Source organism: Pogona vitticeps, chromosome 1 (genome assembly GCF_051106095.1).
Source record: "Pogona vitticeps strain Pit_001003342236 chromosome 1, PviZW2.1, whole genome shotgun sequence".
NCBI classification, from domain to species: Eukaryota; Metazoa; Chordata; class Lepidosauria; order Squamata; family Agamidae; genus Pogona; species Pogona vitticeps.
Window position 1 is genome coordinate 182271959 of NC_135783.1, and position 26120 is coordinate 182298078.

Consider the following 26120-nt stretch of genomic DNA (forward strand, 5'->3'; position numbering starts at 1 on the left):
ATGTGGGACGGACGACTCAAGAGGACCAGGCTCTACCCCACACCTGTCTCCTCCAGCTCCTCAATGTCCGTTTCCACTTTCTCCATAAATATGCACCCGTGAGCTCTCTTCAGATGTCCCGGCCCCTGTTAACAAGCACGATGTGAACCACTGTCCCTTTCTTCACATAGTTTCCTAATGGTTTTAGTCAAACGGAGAGGGTCCATACTCAGAGGAACTTCTTTTTCAGACTTACGGCCTTCCATGTGCAGAATGCGATGACAGAGGAAGTGGGGCCAAGTGTTCCCAAGTTCATGTGCTGATGGGGAAAGTAATTCCTGAATAGCGCTATTCCTAATGGAAGGAAATCTTGCTTTGTTCAATGGGGAGAAATGTCCAGTGAAGTATGAAAAAAAAGGACTGTAGACTAAATTAGATAAGGGGGAATCAGGGAAACACCTCATCATTATAAATGGATGGGCAATGAAGAGCCCTGGGATCAAAGTCACCCAGCCCCTAAGAGGAATACTGAGGCTGTACATGAAAGGTAGAAGCCTGAACCATTTTGAATGTCAGCTGAAGAAATAATCCACAAACTCACCCTGGCTCCCGAGATGGCCATGTCCAGTTCCGTACTGATGCCAACACAGGATACTTCACTAGTATGGCCGTAGAGAATCTGCAACGGTTTAGGAGCCAAACCTACAGGTGCTCCTCCCTGGTATTAAAATATTAAAACCAGCTATTAATAAAAAGACAAAGAGCATGTTTGCAAAACATTATCTAGACTTGGATGCATCTGTTTCTGGCCAAACAGTCCTGCCACTATTCCATGGATCTATTCTAGCAGCGACCACCAACTGGATTCTGGCCACAGGAAATTGCCATCATACAATTCTATAACAGTGTTTTTGCTGGTATAATCACAGACAGAGATGGGCACGAACTGGGAAACCAGTCGTTTGTGATGGCTCATGGGTAGCCACGAATCATGAACCTCCCCAGAAAACGAATCGGTTTGTGATTTGGTTTTTTTTGGGGGGGGGGGTTCATGCTGAGGGGAGCCACCTGCCTGCCCACCCCTACCCTTGTTGCTTCTCTACCTTCTCTTGAAGTCTCCACCGCTGCTGCTGCAACCATCCTGACGGGCAGTAACCCCAGCTTCAAGGATACAGGCCTGCTGCTTCTGCGCAAGGGTCCATCTGTCATCCGAGGGGTGGACATGGGCATACATGCACCAAGCACGGTTCCTTGTAAAGCACAGTCCTGCTGCTTCTGCGCATGCGCCCACCGCTCAACTGACAGGCAGGTGAAGGTGCAGAAGCAACAGGCCTGGGTCCTTAAGTCAGGCCTGCTGCATCTGCGCATGCACCTGTTGCTCAGTTGAGCAGACAGGCGCATGTGCAGAAGCAGCAGGTCCAGCTCTTTGCAGGCACCCGGGCCTGCTCTGTGTACGCAGGCGTCCACTATTCAGAGGCAGAAGCAGTCCTCAACTTTGGGCTGCTGCATTTGCACCGACGCTCAGCTGATGGGCAGGTGCCTACATACACACACACAGCAGGCCTGGACCTGCTGCTTGTCAGGATGGTGGTGGAGGAGGAGGAGGAGGAGCGGCAGCAGCTTGAAGTGAAGGTATGGAACCGATTAGGGCAGTGGGAAAGGGGTTGGGCAGGCATTCCTTTTTGTCAAATAAAACAAGGCACTGAGGGGGCAAAAGTTCAGCACTTCACTTTGTTTTGGCAAAACAGGATCCCTGAACTGAATGAGGAGCCATTCCAGTTGGTGGTTTTTCCTGGTTTGAGGTTTGGTTCATGACCACCTCTAGCCACAATGTTACCCAATATTCAAAGTAAAGCAAGAGGAAAGGAAAGGAAAGGAAAGGAAAGGGGAAACTAAAGCAATGAAAATTACAAATTGGGCTAAGAGTGGAACCATCTGTCACAAGGGAAACTCCAAGCTTTCACCAAATATGGGGGAAATGTCTCATTCTCCCTTGCAAAGCCTCTCCTCCAGCAGCTGGTTTAAATGCCCTTCTCATTTCATTCCTCAGGTGAATTGAAACTTAAAATAGGTATCGTGGCAGCAAACAGCCTCAAATTGGTGGTGGGTGGGACCAAGTGTAAATAAAGCATTCCCCTTGGAAACCGTGATGTTAAATGGGTTCCCCTACAGCAAGCAAGGAAGGAAAGTATTCTTATCCCCACTCCTCATTTGCTCTAATCCTGATAATTATCAATACTTTCCCCTTCAGGGGCTGTTAATTGCATTTTAAAGACGTGGACTTCAAATGCAAAACCACATTTAACATCATGTCAAGTTTAGATACACACAGGTTTGAGAATAAACATTAGCTGAGATAAAGCCCAGTTCGGCCCTCAGAACTGAGGCAGCATCCAACATCTTTGTTTTGTGACATGTTTTGAACAAAACAAAATTTGGCAACGCTGAGCTCGGTAGAAAGCGGGGTGTGTGTGGCGATTTCTGCTTCACTCCATATGGAGAAAGCCTCCCTTCAACAAGGAAAAGTTAAGAGCAAAACAATGCCTCTTGAAAACATAAAGGCCGCTGTCAAAATCTAGTCTCAGAATGAATGTTGGAAGACGAGACTTCCATTGATTGGCACAGAAACCAGGAGGAACATTCAGTGAGAGATGCCTTAGATCTACATCACAGTTTATGGCAGAAAGTCCCATCTGTCACATTTCTATTAAGTGCACTCCTTGTAGGAAACACTGGTGTCTGGCCTGACTTCCAAAGAAGAGATGCTTCCTCAACACTCTCAGGAGTTGTCTGGTGCATGTCCACTGTCTCTCTCGCTTCCACAGTATTTTGAGACAGAGGTAGCACTTGCACACTCTACACCTTTCCCCAATTCAGGAGGTACACCTACCACCATAAAGTATGAACTAGTTCTTAGACAGTCTCACCTAGAACTCACTTCCTAACATTTCATGCCCTCAATCTCCTCACTACAAACCCAGGAAAGCAACGCACTGTCCACTGCTTCCAGTTCATCGCAAATTGCTTGCATGGGTCTGCAAAAGCTAACTTACCTGCTGAACTATTTGCCATATCATACAAGTGGTGTCCCTTGAGCCCGAAATCAAATGGATGCCACAGAAATCCATGGCCAGGCATGTCACAATATCTGTATGGATAGGTGAGAGAAAGCAATTAGCTTAGGCATCTCGGTAATATTAATAAATGTGCACCATCAAGTCAATTCTGACTCATGGTGACACTTTTGAGGGTTTTCTGGATAAAGACTACTCAGAAGTGGTTGACCATTCCCTTTTTCTGGGGGCATCCTGGGACTGTGCAGCTTGCCCAAGGCCACACAAGCTGGCTCTTCCGGGGTACACAATGGATCATTTATAATGCTGAGCTTTTAAACAACTAATTTGGAGGGAGATGACAGTGTGCCAACTGTTACAAAAGAGAACTACAGGTCTAAACTCAAAACAAATCAGGTTGGTAAAGTTGATCCCAAATTCAAAATATTAACTTCAATAAAACAGCACAAAGTTGGTAAGAGTTGCTAAGGAGAACAGGTACGATCCTAAAAAAAAACTCTCATTAATTTCCACAAGATGTTTGCCCAGGAACAGATATTCAAAATGGAATCATTGGCATATCATTAATGGAAGACAACTGAGGTAATACATCACTTAAAATTTATGACGACTGGGGGAAGGGGACAAACAAAAGGGGAGAATGGCATTGCAGTGGAGCCAAGACTGAATGGAAGAGAGCACCAGGAATAACAATAAAGAGAAAAAACAAACAACAACCCCCCACCCCAAAACAAAAAAAAAACTTTTTAAAAGTAAGACCAATGTGCCTAGATATTTGACTGACCATGGAGTGAGGTCCATGTCTGTCACTGCATGCAAGGCTCTCTTTCCTGAGTGCTAAGACCAATAAAATGCGCTTGATGTAGTTAATCTGGAGCTCTGGCACCAAACCATTCTTTTTCATTTTTTTCTAGAATAACTGGAGCTTCCTTTATAAGGTCGGATAGAAGCAAAGCCATGTTATTGGTCAAAAGACTTAATATGTGACTACTGCATTTAATTATAATGCCTTTTTAGGTTTGAATTGGTCCTAATTTCCTCCGCTCGAAATTCTCATGGCTAAATAAATAAATAAATTTTAAAGGAGGGTGCTAATTTATCCGTGTAAAGAAAAATTATTATAACTTTGATGACGGTTTTAGAACTGTTATAAAGAGATTCAATGAACCGAGTAAATTTTGCCATGAAATTAATTTGATTTAATGACTTTAATGAGAATTTCTGTTCAAGCTGATCAAAGAATCTGTGGGTATCAAGGGAGAGGATTCCACCCCATGGAGTTTGCAGAACTGAATGACATTCTTCTGAAAGGAGCCTAAGAGCTGGCCACACAACACAAAGTCCCTTTGAACCTTCTGAATACATTGGACTATGAAGTAGTCTGATGGCAAAAGCTGGGGTTGACAGTTTAACACATTGATTGATTTAGGAAACTGGGCAGTAAGAGTCTAATTTGGGGGAGGGGAAGTTGCTTGGATTGGGTATTATTATCACCTGCGAGCTATGTAATCAACACTCTGAAAGTTCATTCCCAGAGTTAATAATGGAAATTATCATCTCCTGTATCCCATTTAAGCTTGCTTCCATCCCCACAAACATACAGCCTACATATTGTACTCTGTGTGGCTGAAATGGATTATAATCCATGAAATTTCAAACTAAAACAACTAAACCAGTTTTAAAGGTGCCACAAGGCTTTGTTGTTCTTAAGACAAAGAGACCAAAGGGACATCCCATTGGTTTTACGTAATCTGGATCAACACAGAAGAGAGACATATCTACCAAAACAGCAATGGTAGAGCCAATTCTCTCAACAGAAGACTCTCATTTAGCGAGAGGTCTCCTTTTGCATTTCTAGTTTGTACACTTTTCTTGCTGATTGGTCAAACAGAAGTGCTCCTTTTTATTTATTTACTCCTTCACTTAAATGCTGAGTCTCTTTATCCAAAATAACTTACCCATGTGCCTAATATGTTGTGCCATCAACTTCCCCTTGGTGAGCGAGGTCACTCTGATGCTATTGTCCCAATGCCCTCCACTAAAGAGCAGTTTTGCATCGTGGGACACGACAAACAACTTGGGTGTGATCTCCAGTCCTGGTGCAAAAGGGCCACTCACACTCCGCTGCGTCCTGCAAGCAATGGCTTATCTTAAGACCTGAACTGTCCATCAATTAAAACATAGAGTTCCTTCTACCTACAATGCCCAGTGTCAGAACCACAGAATTCAAGACTAAAAGGGAGTGGGCCAAACTCATCTCTTAAAATGTACAAGATTCAAGTAATATTTGTGACAAACTCACACATATTAGGCTGCAGCATATATTTTCATAGACTAGAGTAGCAGTGAGAAAACCTAAGATTCTGCAGATGTTTTGCTCTTCAACTCTCACAATTCTTTGTTTATTGGCTATGCTGGATGGGAATTTCCAGGCTAAAGCCTCTGGACACTTTCCATGTTACAGCCCCCTTTATCAAATGAAATGTGACTCTGAGTGGAAATACACAGCAGACACAGACAAAGATATCTGTGAAGAATTTTTAAAACACACACACTTCCTCTGTCCACTTTTAGGTGTGTCACCCACAAAGAACTTGGTAAAAAAAAGGTTCTAGTGCCTGACGTTTATGCTTCAGCAAGTCCTATAAAATGATTTTTCTTTCTTTCTTTCTTTTTCTTACTCACTTGGGATTTGTCACTGTTTGATCTTTGAGGAAAGTGAAATAGTTGGAGATATTTCGGTCATAAGGCAGCCATCCATGGGTTCCGACAATGCAGTTGAGACTAACTGTTACCTTCGGGGAAAACACATCCAATGAAAAGAAGTGAAACCATCTATGGTTAAAGATGAAGTTTATTCAAAATACAGAAACATATTTTAAGAATAACAAGGAAATGCCAGAGCAGTTAATATTCCTTTTCTGTCTTTTCCCTTCTCTCTGTTTTCCTTGTGCATTCTTCCATTATAAATCTGAGGATAAACATATGCCTCTTTATTTTGGTTTCATTACTGTATCCATTCCAGAATAAATAATAATAATTATCTTATCAGCTTGAAGAGAGCAAACTGGCTTCGAGAAAAGGAAACAATTATTTCATAAAAATTGTTTAACACTCTAAGTTCTAATTTTCCATTGTTGCATATTGCAACATATGACCTTATCAACTTCTCTGGTAATTTTGCATTATAAATTCTTCCAGCATGAACTTTTTACATGGGTGACTTACCAAGGTCTCTGGGCTGCCCTGTGACATAAAAGAACGATACTGATTCCTGGGGACAATGGCCTTAACAATGGGTACCCCATCACTGATTCCCTGGACAAAAAGAAGGAAAGAAGATCATCTTGGTTGGCAAACAGCAAGAAACAAGACAAATATATTTGCCAAAACCCACTATGTCATGTAGGGTTACATTTACATGTAAGGCTGGTACGGACACTAATCTAAAGTGACTTCTAGAGACAATTGTTTCTGATTCTCTAGATTATCTGGAATGTTCATCGACACCACCGGTAAGAAACTCAAGCCTAACCTCAGATGTAACTGCTGATACAATCTTGAGATATGGACCAAAGAGTCCAGGACTGCTGATCCAGGCAGCACATGAGCAGGGGGCATGGGAAAAGGAAGTGCTTTCAACATTGGGAGATGCAGGATAACTAATTAGAGCGGTATATCATCGCAGACAGAAAATACATCATTCTACAGTGGTGCCTCGCTTAACGATTACCTCGTTAAACGATGAACCCGCTTGACAATGAGGTTTTTGCGATCGCAAAATGAAGTTTCAAAGGGCTTTTTTCACTTCCTGACAATTGGTTCCCTGCTTCGGAAACCGATTCTTCGCATTACGATGAACAAAACAGCTGATCGTCAGGTTTCAAAATGGCCCCCTGCTGTGTAAAATGGCTCCCCGCTGTGCTTTAGCACAGATTTTTTGCTTTACAGGCACCCGAAAATGGCCGTCCTATGAAGGATCTTTGCTGGACACTGAGGTATTTAGCCCATTGGAACGCATTGAACCAGTTCTCAATGCATTTCAATGGGCTTTTTTATTTCGCTTGACGTGGATTTCGCTGGAACGGATTATCCTTGTCAAACGAGGCACCACTGTATACGTATGTAAGTGGCTGTTTTCCTACTCCACTCAAATTTACATTGCAACAATTTATTATTTTAACCTTTAACTTTGTTTCTTTTAATACTATAAGCTGCCTTGTATCCTTCAGGAGAAAGGTGGCATATAAATATTTTAAATAAATATCAAATAAATAAACTTTTTGTCTCTGAATTATAGTGAAGTCAAAATCGTACATTTTATGTGGAAGAGAATTTGATGGATGCTATGGTGAAGCCAGGGCAGAGGGTGGGTCCTAAGCAATAACAAAACTGTTTCTCAAATTATTACATATGGTTCATATTTGAGAAACGTTAATGAAAATGTGGACCAGAAGATTTAGCCCTACAGTGGAAGTGAAACAGACTCTCAAAACTAGCATAGGATTTCCCCCCATCAATAGAAGTTGAATATTCAAAATGAAATATCATAAGGATTTGTGCGAGCTTTCCTGTCATGTTGTGACAGCTTCTGCAGGAAAACAGTCACCAGAACGACTACAGATGCTCTCAGCAGAGCAGTCCAGGTCCATAATGACCTACTGGGATAATGTGAGCCTCCTGATTGATAGCACTATTGCGTCAAATGCAACTGCTCTGTGAAAGCTATGGGCTCTCAGTGGACCATGTCTGTAGCCTGATGGAGAGCCAATCATAGAACACAATTTCATCCATTTTGTGAACACTTTGGTTTATTTTCCTTTTGTTGCTGTTTCAAATTACTTGATCAACACCTTCTCTGCCATGGCTATAAAGCAATCATTTAACAGGAAAAAAGTGTTTTAGAGAAAAAGAAATAGCAAGCGGTTTATAGAATCAGAGATGGCAAGGCCGTCTGAGCTTTACATTTGTGCCTTGCCCTGAATAGCTGAAGCCTCCTCAAGTCCTGTGTGGTTCAGTTTTTAGTTTTTTGAGCAAACATTTAATGTGAGTGTGAGCTATGCCTCCTTTCACATTATCATCATACATTTTAGGAAGCTGGAAAGCTAAAAAAAAAAAGTAATGTTATTGCTATGAGATGCAGAAACCTGTAATAAAACATGCACACTGGTCTCTCTGCTCAGTACCCTGAACCTTTTTAAGGCCTGAGGGTCCATCTTGAACAAAAAACATCAATTCAAGGGCCTGTCATGGAATTTATTTCTTCTACCACAGGTTGGCATCACTGCAGTATGGCTTAAATGAAGCAGTAACTGAGCAGCAAGCCAGATGAAGACTGAATGTGTTTGATTTGGCCTCCTTATAGCCAGTAAGAAGGGGGATTTCAAAAAGGATAATGCTACTCTCTTCTTGATGAGAATATGAAATAACAATTGGGATAAATATCATGCAGTGTAGTAGCTTGCAGGAAGGCTGTGTGGTTAACAAAAAAAAGATCAAAATCCATACTAAGTAATTATCTAGAACAGGGGTCCCCAACCCCAAGTCCGCGGCCTGGTGCCAGTCCATGGCCTTGGCAGGGCTGGGCCACGGAGACAGATCTACCCCCTGCACGTACAACCCCCCCACGCAGCCCGCCCACCCGCATGAGTGCCACGCCTCCCACATATGGATCCTGCCCCTCACAACCGGTCCACAGTTCCGAAAAGGTTGGGAACCACTGGTCTAGAAGAGCCAGCAACAGACTAAGTATCACATGGAGTGTATTCAGTAGGCTGGAGCTACAAAAGACTCCAGCCTTCTGAATACACTCCAAGCATCATTATTTACTGGCATTACAATTAATCAATAAGGATATTAAGAATCATCATAATTAATAATTTTAAATGAACAAGCCATGCTCTGAAAGAGTGAAAAAGAAGCAAAGGGATAAGATGGTTGAAGGAGCTGGCCAATCCTGGATTTCAGATAAGCACCATCATTGTAAGACCACTATCTCTTATAGAGTGGTCACTCATAAAGGCATCACAGGTTTATGTGGCTTAAAGCAGTGGTGCCCAACCTTTTTGACACCAGGGACCGATTTAGTTGAAGACCATTCTCCCAAGGATCAGGGGGGTGGGGGTAGCGGGCATCTGTCCGTGCATGCATGTGTGGGGGGTGCATGCATGTGGGAGGTGGGTGGGCATCCATGTGTGCATGAGGTCTGCATGCATGCGTGTGAGAGTGCATGTGTGCATGCAAGAGCGAACACGCATGCGCACGTGTTCCTTTGGCCCTCGAAAATCTGTCACAGCTGCCTGGTCCTTCCAAGGCCACAGACTGGGACCAGTCCGTGGCCCGGGGTTGGGGACCTCTGGGTGAAAGCACATGTGGTATTGCTCATTTTTACCTCAATGAAGAAAGACTTCAGTTCAGGGAGATGCTGGAACAAATTAAGAGTGGAATTTTCATTTTTGGTCTGCTTCTGCAACACTTCCTCTGCAGACAGTCTTGCAGGATGTGGCTCCTAGAGCAAAATTTCAAGCACAGTACAAGTCAGGATTACTGAGCCATTCTTCCACAATGAACAAATGTCAAAAGCAACAGCACACTCAACTCCAGTAAGGAAGGAATAGTGTCCATTGAGTCCCTTTACTGGGAGAAAAGTGACCAAAACAAAGTAAAGCAAAGCAAAGCAAAGCAAAACAAAAATATTGTGCCCTCTGAGGAAGCAGGTTGCAATTAGAGGATGCTTCTTGATTCTAAATTGTCACTAGTGGCTTGGTGGCCCAGTTTTGGCTGAACTGCCATCTACGTTTGTTCTTTACCTGTGTTCTAGTAACACCTTAGACAGACTATCGCAATGCATTCTCTCACAATAAATCTCTTCTTGAAACAGTTCAAAAGATACAACTGGTGCAAAACACTATTTTGGCAGGAGCCACATGACAGAATTGCACCCCAAAGAAAAACAAAATACATTTTAAAAATACATTGGTCTGAAATCTATTGGCGTTTGTGCAAAGTTTACATAACTTCCATGGCTAAGGGCAGCTAACTGATGAGGTGCTGGGGTGTGTTTCACTCATAGGCTTGGTCAAACACACAATTGCACAAGTGAGATGCATCCCAACACCTCACCAATTAGCCACAATTAGCGGTGGCAAATTATAGAAACATGACACAAATACCAGTAGAACCCCAGGCATTGGCTTCCAGTAAGTTACCAAGTTTATGTTTTGCTAGTGGCATTTAGAGCCCTAAATGGGCTCTAAATGCCACTAGCAAAACATAAACTTGGTAACTTACTGGTTTAGGATTGGTTTAGGATTCAGCTACTTGAAAGTTTGCCACTCCCATGAACAATTAATCCCTGCCAGGGGAGGCTCTGTTTGTTGTCCCACCAACAGGAGAGACTAAGAAGGAGGTGATGCAAGATGGCTCTGTGTGATGGTGCTATATTTGCGAAACTCCCTCGCAACTGATATTATGTACAGTTCAGCCATTCACACAAAATCTGATAGCATTTCCATTTATTGTGGTTGTATCCGTTGTGGTCCCAAAACAGTTTTATCACAACGCTTCTACTGCACTTGAAGTACTGTCAAGAACATGTTTGTTTGTTAGTTGTGGCTGCTGGCATTTGTACTGCAATGTTGGCTGATGGCTGGGACATTAAAAAATTAAATGAAATGAAATGATCAAATACATCCTTCTGAACAGACCTGAGTGGTCAAGAGTGACAAATGCTCATGAGAAAAGGAGCTGAGGCCATTCACTTAGTATGCCCATATGGCTCAAGCTAGCATACTGGGCTGCATAATAGAAGACCAGGGTGAAACACACACATACATTCTCTCTCTAAACGACACAGATATTGTAGCCGTGATATTGCACCTTTGTTCCCCTACTGCTGCCAAAGGGATTTACCTTCAGTAGCTGACAAGGTGTTTGTCCAAAATTATTAATCATTCCTTCTAAAGCTTTCCTTTCTTTCTCATCTGTTAAAGCATCCAGATCTACAGCTCCTGGAATTGCAAATAAATAAATAAAGCACAAATCAACTGAGCACTTGGTAGACTGCTCTACAGTCTGAATACTACTCTGAATATTATTTTTAATACCATTGCACAGTATAACACGATTCAGTATAATACCTATTTTTACATAAACTGTAATCCATCATAGCAGGCCCCCCAATCAGTGAGGATGGAGTGAGTCAGCTTCTCCATAGGTTTAATTGATTCAAATGGGCCTACTTTAGCAGTGGCTTGCTTTAGTGTACCACATTTCAACTAGAGTAGGCCCATTTGAATCACTGGAAGTTACAGAGGAGTTGACTCACAAATCCCAACAGATTAATGGGCCTACTATAGTGTGACTTACTACATGAATCAATAGGATCTGAGCCATTATACTTCAGAATGTGGCAGAAGTAGTCACACCCCTGGTGGAGCAGAAATTTGTTTCCTAAGAGTTAAGAATGGGATCACATAGTTGTAAGGCTGCAAACAGGTAGTAAGATATAAACTGTCCATATTTTGCTGTGTAAGAGCTATTAGACAGGTCCTACTCCATCCAAAACCTATATCTTTCGCACACATGGATATGTGGACCCGAAAGGAACATCTGGCGTGTTACCTTCGTAGCTACAGTAATAGAAGACATTCAGGGCCTCTACTGCAGCTGGTCCCCTCTGCTTGTACCCAAATATCAGATCTATCCATTCATGGAGATGGGCAGAGACATACTCCGATTCCTATGAAAGACAGAAAGAATACATTCAAACACGTCATGTTTTGAAATCAGTAATCCCATCTGTCTAATTTTGCCTTTAAAAATATTATCAGAACATGTATTTGCAATATATTCACAATTCAAGTTCACTTTGTAATAATGAGCATGATTCACTCAGTGGCTGAAAACTGGTTGGTGTAAATCAGTGGTTCTTAACCTTTGTTACTCGGATGCTTTTGAACTGCAACTCCCAGAAACCCCAGTCAGGACAGCTGGTGGTGAAGGCTTCTGGGAGTTGCAGTCCAAAACTCCTGAGTAACCCAAGGTTAAGAACCAGTGGTGTAAATGATGCCATGCAAACAGGATTATGTCATCTGGCAACAGAAATATTTAAGTTTAATTAAATTAAAAGCTTACTTCCCCTTTCAGGTCCTGAGTTGTCAGGAATGCTTTGGGAGCCCATAAACACAACCTTGGGGCCGCAATCATGCTAATGTTTGTTGTAAATACAAGGGTGGAGGTGGAGGGAGAGCATCCGTAAATTCTTTTGATTAACTATTCGCACTGTTGGAACTGCGAACACACCAACTCACTTTAGTAGGCTTAGATGAAGCTCAATCACTGCTACAAAGTTCCACAAAGTGGATAGCAAAGGCTTCATATAATTTAATTTCCATTACCCAACCCATATACCGTAGCCCTGATGGCCCATTGTAAAATCTACTATTTTGGCTTTCATATTACTTCCTCCAGGGACAATAACTCACCAATGCTTTCCTGTGTTTATCAATGAAGTCCTCTGGAGAATGGGCCCATTTGGGGAGGACAACGTCGTTCACCACTTCTTTTGAGATCTGCAGCTGGCCCAAGTTGAAATCTGCAGAGTGTTGACAAGAGAACATGATTTCAATGCTACTAAACAGAAGCATTTACTAGAAGTCAGGTTGTCTTAAGACAAGCCAAAGAGCAGGTGAGAGAGGAAAAGACTGACTGTACCATATTTCGCCACAAAAATGTGTTTACGTAAGAAAAAGAACAATACAAGACTTATCACCGTAAGATTAAAACAACTCTCATTTTTACTTCATGTCCGATTTTTTACACATCTTGGACCTACAGAACCAGACCTGCAGCTAAGCACTTTATTTAAATACAGTAAGCCAATTCTAATCAAGTAGCTTTGCCTCAGGAAAACATAATGGCAAGAAAATTATTCCATACAGCCCATTACTGATTTGTCTACATACTATTTTGATTCTCTAAGAATTCTGGGAAGTAGAAGAATTCTGGAATCAGCTCCTTCACGTCATTCGGATTCTCCATCAGAGCTTGCCAGGTAGCAGCAATGGAATGGAACTGCCGATCTGCACAATCAAATCTGTGGATGAGAAAATATACAGCTGTATTTGTAAAAAACTTATTTTTCAGTCCCAGATGACAGAAACAGAACATGCCTTTTACTCTGAAATACTTCAGTGAAACATGGAGTTGCATTTCATTATGGTTTAATACCCTAATCTTGCAGTCAAACGTTTATGTGATGATACTAGCACATGTATGCATTTTCCCCTCGACTGAGGGCTTCACCATTGGCTTCAGTAGAAAGGTAAGAATGTATACAGCTACTGAACTGTGCACAGAATTAGCTAAACTGAACAGTAATACATTTAACAATTTTGCTTACACTGTATTAGAAAACTAAGGCTTTGGATTAGAAAAATAAGCATAATGTGGGGAGGGGTGCACTACATATCTTGTCAGAACAGTTGCTTGTCTTTAACAAACATCACATGAGTCACATGTTCTCATTCCCTCTCTTTCACCTATGCAAAACAGCAGCTTTTCATATCATTTAAAGTCTTTATAGTGTTTCAATTATGCAAATTACATGACAGCAATCTTTAAGGGAAACAATTACAGCCTCTTACCCAGAGTGGACAATAATCCTATCAATCAATCAATCAATCAATCAATCAATCAATCAATCAATCAATCAATCAATCAATCAATCAATCAATCAATCAGTCTATCTATCTATCTATCTATCTATCTATCTATCTATCTATCTATCTATCTATCTATCTATCTATCTATCTATCTATCTATCTATCTATCTATCTATCTATCTATCAACCCAAAGCATATTTACTCAGAAGTATGCCCGGTTATGTACAAGAAGCTTTATTCTCCATTATGTGAGTTGTGGTTTACAGCTTTATTTTCTATTGCTTTCTCATAATGATATATGCAGTTCTTCCTTTCCCATTTTATCCCAAAAACAACACTATGATGAAAATTATGCTGAAAGATGGAACTTAGCTTTCAAGTAGGAGATTCCTGCTGAGGGGGGATCTGAACCAGTCTTAGTCTGAAACTCTAAAGTAGGAGCTGGCAACTAAAATGGGATGGCGACTCTGCCCACCCCTCTCCTGGAAGCACCAGCTGAGAATGGAAGACCAAGTCATCACTATCTTCAGTCAGGGACAGAAGATGACAGAAACTCCTCTCTTTCAAGGAGGGGACAGGGCTTCGTGAAGGGATCAGGCCAGTGGAGAGATGTCAGTGGGGTGGATTTTGGCCCTCTGCAGACAGAATTAAGCATGTGGACCAAAGGCTGCCCTCTGTTGCTCTAATCTAGTGGTTCCCAACCTTGGGTAACCCAGGTGTTCTTGGACTGCAACTCCCAGGAACCCTGGCCAAGCACAGCTGGTGGTGAAGGCTTCTGGGAACAACAGTCCAAGGACACCTGGGATACCCACTGCTCTAACCTGTAACCTACACTGCCCCTCCTCCTAGGGACAGCACGGGAGTGAGACATATCATGCCAAAATCAGCCAATAACCCTTGTAAAATGCTATTTTACTTTGTCAGAAGGTAAAGCGTTTTTATTTATCCTATTCTTTGTAAGACATCTCTGAAATGTTAGTGAAGAAAAATGTTTCCCTGACATCTTAATTGTTGTAAGCCGCCCAGAGACCTTTGGGTAGAGTGGGTGGCATATAAATTAAATAAATAATAATAATAATAATAATCTCTGTCAGGATATCCGTTTTTGATCATGTGCTCAGCGCTCAGGGGAATAAAGAGAGAATGAAACATGACATGTTACATTTTGCGCAACAATGACAAATCATCTGCAAAGAAAACCAGCAAGGATTAAGGCATTTCATATCTATCTGTGTCCTACCTGCCACTCTGGAGCTGGATATGCAGTGTGGTAAAAGGCTCTACTCGAATGAGGTAATGCATGACCCCAGCAGCATTGGAGTAGTGAGTACCATAATGGAACTTGTCAACAATCCCCAAAGGATCTTCGAAATTTTCATACCTTTAAAAAGAGAGACAGAAACAAACACCATGTTTCCATAACTGTGAATCAAGCTGGCTGTCCTCACTGATGGAAGCAATTACTTAGATGGGAGAGAATAACACGTCAGAATTTCTTTCCATTTAGTCCCAAACATTCTACTGCTACTGATTAGTACCTGCAACAACAATGATGTTCTTAGAGTTAAAAGCCTTTCTTAGAGTTAAAAGCCTCCTGTTTGAAGATGATGGAAAGAAGCCATGCATTGAAGCAATCATTGAATGCACCGCTTGAAGTAACCACTCAGGACCTACAGCAGGGTCTTCAGAAGCAATCTCTGCAGTCTTCTATGTTAATTAATAATGTTTCATAAAGCATACTTTGTGAAACATAACACAGGTTGTTTTACTTCTGTGTTTTCAGACAGAATTAAATGTATTCTAATTATATATGTCATGTGGTAGTTCATGTTAATGCTCTGAATGGATATGGATATATCATACTAGCCCAAGTTGAAACATGGTAGGCAAATAGGACTTCATAAAACAGAAAGGCTCACTCTGGTTACAGAAGGTGATGGAACTCTTGATGGAGATGCAAGGGAAGGGGTGAAGATCAATGGGCTCATGCTGGCTCTCACTGCATCATGTGAGGCTTATGTAAATAGACTCAATTTTTCAAATGGGACAGCAGGGGGTGGGAGAGCAAGCCTACACAGAATAAGAAAAGCTTCAGAGGCTTCTTAGAGAGGTGACTCTGTTGCTGCAAAAACACCAAAGACTTTCAGTCTAACACACTCACTATGGCCCACTTTTTTATGGACTACAGTTCATTTCATCAAATGCATGTGATATTTAGAACACGGAAAAGTCACCCCAGCAGACTGCTCAGAGTATAGCAACCAAGTCTCTCAATGGCTTGACTAGGTTTTTCCCTAAACAGCACCTATCTTTTCCTACTTTCTTAACTCTCATTCTTCTCCACCAGTTGGGACAGGTTCATAATCATCAATCAGAACAGAAACTAAGAGCACACTAAATAATAATGAAGCAATATTAACTAAATACTTTGATATTCAGGAGAGTGAATAGTCACTAGAGTGACTAATTTATTTATTTATTTATTTATTTATTTATTTATTTATTTATTCATTTATTTATTCATTCATTCATTCATTCATTCATTCATTCATTCATTCATTCCCTTCTTTTTTGTTTTAATATTAGATCTTGATCACTGAACTGCCATAAATGATTACTGCTAGAGATGGGCATGAACCACTGTTTCGGAAGATGGATGAACAGGTGTTCCGTGGTTCAGCAGCACCCAGCAGAAGGGGAGTGCTGATGCACAGAATATATGTTCAGCCATCTGCCACAACGGCATGAACTACTGAACAGGAGGTTCATGCCCATCTCTAATTATTGCTATTGGGGTTGTGTGGAGTCCTGAGTTTTTAATGTGTAAACCATCCAGAATAGCGTGTCCACTAGAGAATCAAATAAACTATAAGTCAAATAAACAAACAAGTAACCTTTCACGAACAGCCTTGGCATTCTTTTCATTTGCCACACCAATAGGTTTAGACAAATCCCGAAATACAGCAGGATTATTCAAGTCTAATTCTTCTGAAGTGTAATCCCGCAGGATCCATGGAAACTAGAACGGGAGAAGAAAAAGTCTCTTTCAGATCTCACAACCCTTTTGAGAAAATACAACACTGTATCTAATCTGAAACAATGACCAAATTAAAACTTACAACAGGATACTGTGCAAGGTCATTATAGGTTCGTCCCGCCATAGTATTTAACTGAATGAGGTAGTCAAAGTTCGAAATCTCTCTGTTCACCCATTTCTAAAGATTTTAAAAAATTGTGAAATCATTAATGAACAGCACAATAATTCATACAACATAGTAGTATTTAAGGTAAGGAACCAACCAATATAATTTCATGGGACAACATAAAGGGGAAATTCAATTGTCATGTTTATTCAGCTCTTTATCTCATGCTATTACAATGGTTCAAAGTGGCTGACAAAGCAAAAACAAAGTCCCCAAGTGACAATCAATTTTCCTTGCAGTTCTGGAGGACTGCTACTGATCTGAATATGACATACAACAGAGGGAAGCCTTTGCCAACATAAACACTAGTTTAACTGTGATATGTTCCATTCAGATAACTCTACAAATCATAGTTCTGTGAAAGCACTTAGGTGTTTCTTAAAATAGGAGCATCACAACCCCAAAATCCTTAAGAGTGTGGGTAACAACTGTATTCATTTAAAGTCCAAGAAATTGTATAGACTAACACAACAACTGCTATCTCTAGAATAAAAAGACCAAAATATGCATGGAATTTCTTCATTCTGCACAATTTTTTTTTAAAAAAAGTCTGGGCTTATTATTTTTATATAATGGGAGACAATAGAACAATATTATATATTAGTACTTTAAATATTTACGTACTATTTTCCAATTAGAAAATGCCACAGCAACTTATGACACTTAAAATGATTTCTGACGAAATGATTGGGAGAGTAAGGTGCATTTGCCTGGATTCTGAACCCAGAACAACTTCATCACAGGACATTAATTAGCTATTCTGGTTAATATCCTACCTGGGTCAGTCCTGAGGCTTTAAACAGTTCCTGTGGAGATCTGGTCCCACTAATATTTGGAGAGCACAGGGACAGAATTCGGCTATACACTTTGTTTCTTGCCTGTAAGAAAGAAAAAGAAATGCTGATTAAATAGCCCGGCTGGGCCAAAAGTTCATCTCGCTGGGCGTTCTGTTCAGGCAGTGGCCATTCGTTTAGCTGCCCAAGGGAAGCCCATCAGAAGGACGCCAGGAGAAGCTGTTTGCATTCCCAGAATATGTTTGAGTTATGCAGCCATGTTGAACCTGTTCCTCTATGAAGCAATTGCTCAAGTGGCTTTATGTATTGAGTTAGTTACTCTCTGTTAGTGAGTATCCATGCATATGGAACCTTTACAAACACATACCTCCTTCTTAAAATTAAGAAAATAATTGGTCTGATCGATAAAGAAGATTTCCAAGGCTGATCTTCTCAAATTATAGCGACGTAAGTGAATCTCTCGAATTTGAGAGAGAGGCCATTTGAAATCAAAACCGATACCTGGAAAGACAGGAACTTCAGTTATTGTTCTGAAATATTGATAAGAGAGTAGACATACTCTTAACACAGAAGCCATGTAACAGGGTTTAGGAAACAAAAGTTGCTGATGAGAAAAAGCCATTCTATAGAGCAAATGAAAGAAACTTTTACTGGAAAAGTGTTCACTTTCTGATGAATATCAGATTAATCTCAAATATTCTCCTGTGGAATTTTATTTTGAAATAAAGTAAAAAATGTAGCCAAAAAAAGGGAGAAACACATGGAAGGGCAAGCATGTTTCTACATATATGAATGCACTATGAAGTAGCTCTTCTTGTTAATAATCTTGTATAACGGCCACCACATGGGAGATGGAGCAAGAAGGTAGGACTGGCTGAATTCTATGGCTGAAATCCTGTTGCTTAGCTAGGTAAACCCACTAAGTAGACCCCTGGATCACTGGGGATTTGGGAGTGAATTCTTCCCCACATTCTATTGATTCAAATCGGCCTACTTTAGTTGGAATTTACTATATTAAGCAACAGAAGACAATGGATTCAAAGTATGAAAAAAGGACATCTCAGAAAAACATTAGGAAAAACATCCTCACAGTAAGAGGTGTTAGCATAATGGACTGTCTCAGAAGGTGATAGACTCTCCAAGTGGAAGATTTCAAACAGAGATGGTTCGGCCACTTGGCAGGGTGCTTTGGTTGTAGATTTCCTAATCCACAGCATCCCTTCTGACTTTATAATTTTAAGAGCCAATGAAACATGCCCCATGCATCTTTCTCACAATACAATGGAGGATTACAGCGTGCTGACCAAACGATCTCAACTGCCCCATGAATACGGACTTCATTTGTGAATTAACACTGGGCTATCAATGGTAAAAATAAAATCTACCACAGGCCTCACCTTCCTCTTTTTCAATACTGCCATCATAGAAATAAATATGTTGGGTAGTGACCTCCAGTCTGCCAGGTATTACGTTAATAATTGTAATAAGTTCACAGTCTTCAGAGAGCACTAGTTTTTCCTTTTGACTCTGTTCTTCCTTCTCATCCCTGCAAGAACAACACCAAATGGCAGGCTTAATTGGATCAGTCGTGTTCCAAAAATTACAAGTCAAAGGTACGGTGTCACTTAGACAATAATTAACATTAGAATTGCTTTAAATATATATATGAAAATCTCAAGCAACCCTGGTCAGTGCAGATATAATAGCTATGACCTCTTAACTGAAGTTAAGAGATTTGAACTCAGAACTCAAAAATAGTCCATCTGAGGCTTTTATTTTGAAATCTCACTGCCAAACAAAACCAACTAAGGAGGCAAAGACAGAATAGCTGTGTAATGTCTTTTTATTGGTAGTACTTTGGCGCTCTCCCTCTGAATGCTCCCTCTTACTTCAGGAGAATGTATGCTTCTTCCCTGAAGCAGATTTCATATCCTGCTTTAATTGCAGTGAAGGGATACATTGGCTGAAATCCAGTAGCAGGTTGCAACAAGAGTAAGTCCACTGAATCAATGGAACTTACATGGGTACTGACTCATCGAATCCCCATTGATTCAATGGACCTATTCTAGCTGCAATTTGCTGCTAGATTTTCAGTCAACACTAATCAGTCTCCACACACAGCTAGAATTTCTCAATATCTTCAAATCCTGGTTAAGAGGAAACATAGCATTAACTAAGGTTAGTTTTTGACATCTCCCTAAACCAAGTTAAGTTGGGAAAGCAAAAACCATTCTAAGGAGGCCAAAGCCAGCCAGCCTATTAGACAGTCTCAGAAGTGGTGAATGGCAGCACTCCCCTGCTCCTACCAGGAATATGGCGGCGGCAGTACTGCCGCTACAGTGGGCAAGATGATGATGTTGGGGGAATGTAGCAACACTCTTATTTCACCCCAGGAAAACCCAGGCTGCCTATGGAGGCAAGAAGGGCCTGATCCCAGGGCCAGCTCTTCAACTTTCCACCGGAACTAAGAGACTGGAGGCATTATACAGGTTCTTTTCATATAATATCAGAATGTGAAAACTAATGAAAACCTGAGGAATTAAACCCTTTCTGGAAGAAGGTGAATGCCCATTGACATCCATAGAAACGACTGCACAGAAGTCTCCCTTTCATGAATGACCCTTTCCCCCAATACATAGGGATGAGATCATGGTAGTGCAGTGTGTGGCTTTGCCCCACCTGCACACTCCACAAAAAGAACAACCACTCCAACGAAATGTCTGAACTGGGCTCTTATGTCATGAGGCAAGCAGAATATAGACTCTTGAATCTGCAGCTTCTCCATGCTGCTATTTTGGGAAGGGACAACTGTATTAGAAGGTTTGCACCAAAAACAGCAAAGGATCTTGAGACACTTCAAAATCTGGCTTGGTGTAAACTAAATGGGTTGCAGTTCATAAACGCCTCTGCCAAACCAAGGTTGTTAGGTCTTTGGGCTTCTTATTGCTTTTTTCATGCTGAAAGGATCTCGTGAGTCTGGACCTAAACAAGCACTGCACAATTGTACCAAGTCCTGCTGTACCCTAAATGGACAGTTAGCATGCTTAGCTGATTGATACACAGTTATTTTTAATAATGCCACTGAGCAGAATGCTCCAGAAATTCACCCTACCAAAGATGCCAACTTCACTATATGAAGTAACTGAGGTAAGTACATATGAGGCAACTATGAGGTAACTTATGAGGTAAATATGAACTATGTATGAGATAACTATGAGGTATGAGGTAACTGTATCAGGTAATTATGAGGTAACTATGATACAGATGTCACTGTATGAGGTAACTATACTTCTCTGCACCTTCTTTCTCCCAGATTTTACAAGATTACATCACTCAGTTAGTATTGTACTCCTTCAAAAAATACAAAAAATGCTGATCAGTCTGGTTCTTAGCTTCAGTAACACCAATTAATGTTACAATGCATGCTTACAGGTAATTTTCATTTATGAATCAGCCCAGTACAGTACAAGACACATCAACCGCTATTCCCTTCTGTGGATATATTTGGGCAGAATCTGAAAGGTGTGTGCAGTCAGCTTGCTTTACCAAGACAGCTTTGGGCTTGTGCTTCTTGAAAGCATCAACATGTCAAATCACTTGCAAAAGAAAGCACATTTTGAAAAGCAATCCAAACGTACAAGAGATACTATTATTTAGACCACTAAAAATCAAACATTAAATGCAAGCGTTTGTAAATAAAATTTGACTTCATTAGTGTATGGCAGAGAAATTATAAATAAATGTTCAATTAAGTGAACTTTATTCACCAAAGCTTGTGCTGAATGCTTGGTTTTTAGTGGCTTAAATAGAGGTATCGTTTTTTCCACATTTTGGATTGTGTAAAGGATTACATGGTTATCTCTGTTGTTGTTTTGGAAAGCTGTTGATGATAACAGTATGGTGGCCTACTATTTAGATCAAATCAAGGCACAAATCTGGTTGAGTATGCCCATGCCCCTGGGGATGCATAATGTAGCACTTTGGGTCCACACCCTGGGTTCCCTATGCCTTCCAACATACATGTTTGCATTGGATGCCACATCTTCGTCTGGCAGTTCAAGGATATCATCCTCCATGTCACTGACTTTCACTTGCTTCACAGCCTCCAGCAGCAAAGTCTCACTAGACGGCAGCGTCTGTTGCACTCCTTTGAAGACACAATGAAGTTTTCCAGGTGAATAATGGGGTTGAATAAACTCATTTCAACCCCATTTCAACCCCATTTCATCCCAGCAGGTCCTGGTGACTGACAAGAGATACCCCTTCCTCTGACTTCACACCTAAGCTATGTGGTAGGTATTTCCAGACAAATAAAAGTCTCTCTTCATACAGCACCTTGTTATATGGTTGAATTTGGTATTGCAAATATGCAGTGGTGGCTATAAAAGGAGATTAGATGTATTCATGGAAGATGGGGCTATCATTGGCTATTAGCAACAATAGCTATTTTTCAATCTCCCAGAACAGCAGCACTAGATTTCTGATGTCCAGACTCCACATTTAGCCAGGATCTTGTACTGTAACTATCTTCAAATGCTGATTAAGAGGAAACCTGGTTGCAGTGGTTTTTGACAGATCCCTAAACCAAGTTAAGATGGGAAGGCACAAACTATTTTAAGGAGGCCAAAGCCAGTCAGCATATTAAACAGTTGTCTCAGAAGTGGTGAATGGCAGCACTCCCCAGCTCCTACCAGGAGAATGGTAGTGACAGAACTATTTGAAGTCATCCTTTTGGAGCACATGGACAGATAGTGTGATAAATATGAGGACTGACTAGATGGCCCTTTGGACTGGTGTAGTGTGGCTCTTTTTACATGCCAGACTAAACTATTTTTTAGATGAAAATAGGGTGATTTACTCAAAACAAGGAAAAATATTTTCAAACAACATACTTTTGTTTAAATTGAAAAATATTAGAATAGACAGACTTACAGACTTGAGGTCTAAAACATTCCTGTATACATACAACAGTCATGAGGTCTCACCTAGATTGTCTCTCAGGGCACTGGCTTCCTGGTGAGAGTTGAAATTGTAATTCTGTACCAATTTTAGCCTCATTCTTGAGTAATTTTCCACATTTGAAAGTTTCCAGTGGATACGATTTGGTTTCCTAACAAAATAAATATACTCCAAATAAATTATAATATACCAGATATGTGACTTTACTGCTAAGAAAATTTGTACTCAAAAGGAATGAGGGGGAAACACGGAGGACAATATCACTGTGCTGTCTGTGGACTTCAAAGGTTCTCAACAAGATGAAGCAATTAAGGCCTAGGATTTGGAAATTTTACCTCTTTTAACTACAACTCCCAGTATCCCCAGTCAGAACAAACCACAAGTCACTTTTCAAAGTTCTGTTCAAAGTACACTTTCTTTTAAGAGTTCGGAAAGTGAACTTGCAGCAGTAGGGATCTTCACCTTGCTTCACAAGAATAGGAAAGAGCCACAGACAAGGGACAAGGATTTAGTTCCTTCTTATGGGATTGACACCCAGGGAGCTTAGAGTGGGAGGTGACTCTACTGATGGAACCCAATGAGGTCACTCCTCTGATAGAAGATTTCCATCAATAGATGGAGGGAGGAGGGTGAATGTATTTTTCCACTGCAACCCCTATAGGCCCTCAAACCCACCGGAACCACTAAAGAATCCTCTGGAGAAAATTCTGGATTCCAGGGCCTAGAAGCAGGGAAGTATCCTTGCATAAGTGAAGGTCCACACACACAATGTTTGATTCTACCTTAGGTCACTAGCCCCATCCACCTGGTTTCTTGACATTTTTCTTAGCAGAATACGTAGTGTGAGAAGAGGGGAAAGCATCCTGTATAGCTTTAGGTATGAACAATAGCTGGAAGCAGCTCAAGAAGTTTTTTAAAAGTGCTCACAATTTGCATCACGTTAAGTTAAAAGAGGTATGTTCGCTGGCATGAGAAAACAAGGAGGGCACCTTTGTCTTTCTTATGTCATGTGTAAGAGCTTGCAAAATTTTCAATTTTTTGCTCGATTAATTAGAAACACATTTTTAACCCAAGCATCATATTGAATAAGGCCCAGTTTCACACAGTTATGTTAAAAGTACAGGATTGCTTAGGGGCATTTTGTTCAGAAGACTTTAATAATCCAAACTGGCAGAAGGTAAACATGGAAGATCATAAAGATCTGGGCATGAGTATGTGTATCTGCAGACATGCAAACTGACAACCTTTGCTAAGTTGGGCTTCTCAGGAAAAAGTAGGAGCTGGGGGAAAAGCTAGATTCCTGAGTTTTACACGGATATTTCCAACATCAATAATGCAAGTTAACTATGAATGAAAGGGCCAAGAAGCTTGACAGACTCATACGGAAGAGACCACAGAGATGTGAGATGCTGTCTGATGGAGCATGAGAAAGGTGTGCCACCTCCTACCTTTCAGCCCAGGGGCCCTGTTCACAAGTGAGGTAGAGTCTGGTCGCCCTCCACTGTCTCAGAGTCGCCGTGTGCTGATTATTCAGCTGTTTCAACATGCTGTTGTAACGCATGTTTTCCTGCCGTGCCTTGCGGTTAAATGGCTCCACAAAAAACTCCTAGAGAGAAGTGTTGCAAATAAATCTGACAGAAATCTAGGCACCAATGAGGCTTTTAAAAGGACGTAAGAAATATGTCAAACTAGAACAATAACAATCCAGAGTACAAGAGACAGGCAGAACCAAAACTATTCTTTTGGGTTATCAAAAAAACAAAAACAAAGGTTCACTCGATCCTATGCATTCGCCATCAGTCACTTAAGCAAAGGCATCCCACACAACCCTAGGAGTGAATGTCAAAGGCAGATACGAGACTCAGCCAGCTCTCCGGCTGTTGTTTGCAACTCCTGTCATCCCCCATCACTGCCTAAAGCTGATATGAGTTGAAATCCAACAGTATCTTCAGTCACATGGCCCCTACCCACTAGATTACGGAGCCACTCCCAGAGAAGACTTAGAGGTATATGTATGTACGGTCCTGTAACATCTTCCCATATCATCATCATCTTAAAATTGCAGAACTGGAAGGGATGCTGTGGATCATCGACTCCAACCCCTGTCAAGGAGGCACAGTGGGGAATTGAACTCCCAACCTCTGGCTCTCTGCAGCCAGATGCCTAAACTAATGAGCTATCCAGTACTTTTCTGACCCTATTAGTACTGTAACAGATATTGGTAAATAGAAGAAATTTGTAAAAGAAGCAATGTTCAATTTTCAGTCCTGGAGAATTCTATTCCAAATTTCTGCCACCAGTTATGGACTAGACAGTGATCCTCCTAGTCAATCCTTAGGCAAACACCTGAGAAACATTTACTATTTGCCAAGTAACAGGGTGTTACCTGAAATTTGAGCTTGCTTTCTCCTCTCTCCCGCTCTCGCTTATGGATGTTCACCATCAGTGCCTCATAGCAATCTTTCCAATACACTGCCATCTGTTCATGACTATCGCTGAAAGTGCTGAGTTCATATTGCTTCATATTTGGGATAATCTGTAAAACAGAAGAGAGGAAAGTGAAGACAAGCAAGCTTCCTTTCTCCTGCACAAAGGAAAGGCCCACAAAGACTGAAAAACAAGTCACCACTTACATATTTATCAATATAAACCTGCCATTCATCTGTAGCGCAGTAGTCCTGGAAGTCCTCAAAGAATGAGGGGCTTCCATTAGTAGAAGGCAGGGAAGGCAAGTGCAGGTTCATAAACAAAAGGTCATATATTTTGGAAACAAGAGTTCGGACAAGAGGGATCAAGAAGGAATAGGTTTCTGTCTTCTCTCGGATCGATCTGCTCAAGATTCCTTCCAGCTTGCCCAGAAGGTAGCAGGACTCTGCTTGGTTGTCCAGTACTTTCGTCTGAAGAAGGGTGTTGAGTTTGGCTGCAGCCATGGCACAAACCTGGAGAGAAAGAGAGAGAAGCCATCAACCAATGCACTGAAGAACAGGTTGCAAGAATTCTCTCCCCCCAAAGCTATTTCACATATATTTTGCCTTTCCTCTGTGGATATTCTGGTGGAGAATCTAGTTTTGGTTTTTGGTTAGTTTTCTATCTGTACTCTAAAAAGTACCAGATTGAATAAGCTACCTGGATGAGTAGCAAAATCTTTCTACCTAATAAGAAAGAAGTCCAGTTGCCATGACTCAACTTCTGGATAACCTAACCTAGATGACTGAGAATCTTCACAGATATACATACATACATGTTTAAGTTCACCCATGTTGCTGTGCCATGCATCAATACACCATAACTTGAGATCAAAGCTACAAAACTAGAGGATGCCACTTGAAAAGCTCCTTCTACTACAAACTATCATCCATTTTCAATTCAGTAGTTTCTTTCAGGGCTTCATGCTACAAAGCATTTGTCAAGCCAAAGATATAACCCTAGAACAAAGTGTGAATCCC

At 41.0% G+C, this 26120-nt stretch overlaps 1 protein-coding gene across 3 annotated transcripts in view; it reads right to left on the reverse strand.

Annotated features, from left to right (window-relative positions):
• NBEAL1 (neurobeachin like 1) overlaps nt 1-26120 on the reverse strand; it is a 129080-nt gene that overhangs the window by 10529 nt on the left and 92431 nt on the right. For 2 of the 3 annotated variants that reach the window (XM_020810339.3, XM_020810337.3), the window contains 21 exons: nt 25308-25613; nt 25061-25210; nt 24123-24280; nt 22701-22825; nt 21736-21862; nt 19113-19261; nt 18083-18216; nt 17698-17799; nt 16838-16933; nt 16613-16737; nt 14959-15099; nt 13019-13149; nt 12539-12648; nt 11676-11793; nt 10965-11062; nt 9445-9561; nt 6282-6371; nt 5739-5848; nt 5012-5184; nt 3033-3127; nt 581-697 (listed from right to left, as the gene is read on the reverse strand). In XM_020810339.3, the coding sequence (XP_020665998.3) occupies nt 581-697; nt 3033-3127; nt 5012-5184; nt 5739-5848; nt 6282-6371; nt 9445-9561; nt 10965-11062; nt 11676-11793; nt 12539-12648; nt 13019-13149; nt 14959-15099; nt 16613-16737; nt 16838-16933; nt 17698-17799; nt 18083-18216; nt 19113-19261; nt 21736-21862; nt 22701-22825; nt 24123-24280; nt 25061-25210; nt 25308-25613 (2772 nt within the window). Of the gene's footprint in view, nt 1-580; nt 698-3032; nt 3128-5011; nt 5185-5738; nt 5849-6281; nt 6372-9444; nt 9562-10964; nt 11063-11675; nt 11794-12538; nt 12649-13018; nt 13150-14958; nt 15100-16612; nt 16738-16837; nt 16934-17697; nt 17800-18082; nt 18217-19112; nt 19262-21735; nt 21863-22700; nt 22826-24122; nt 24281-25060; nt 25211-25307; nt 25614-26120 lie in introns of those variants that run through there. The other variant, XR_013538261.1, reaches the window with a different exon arrangement.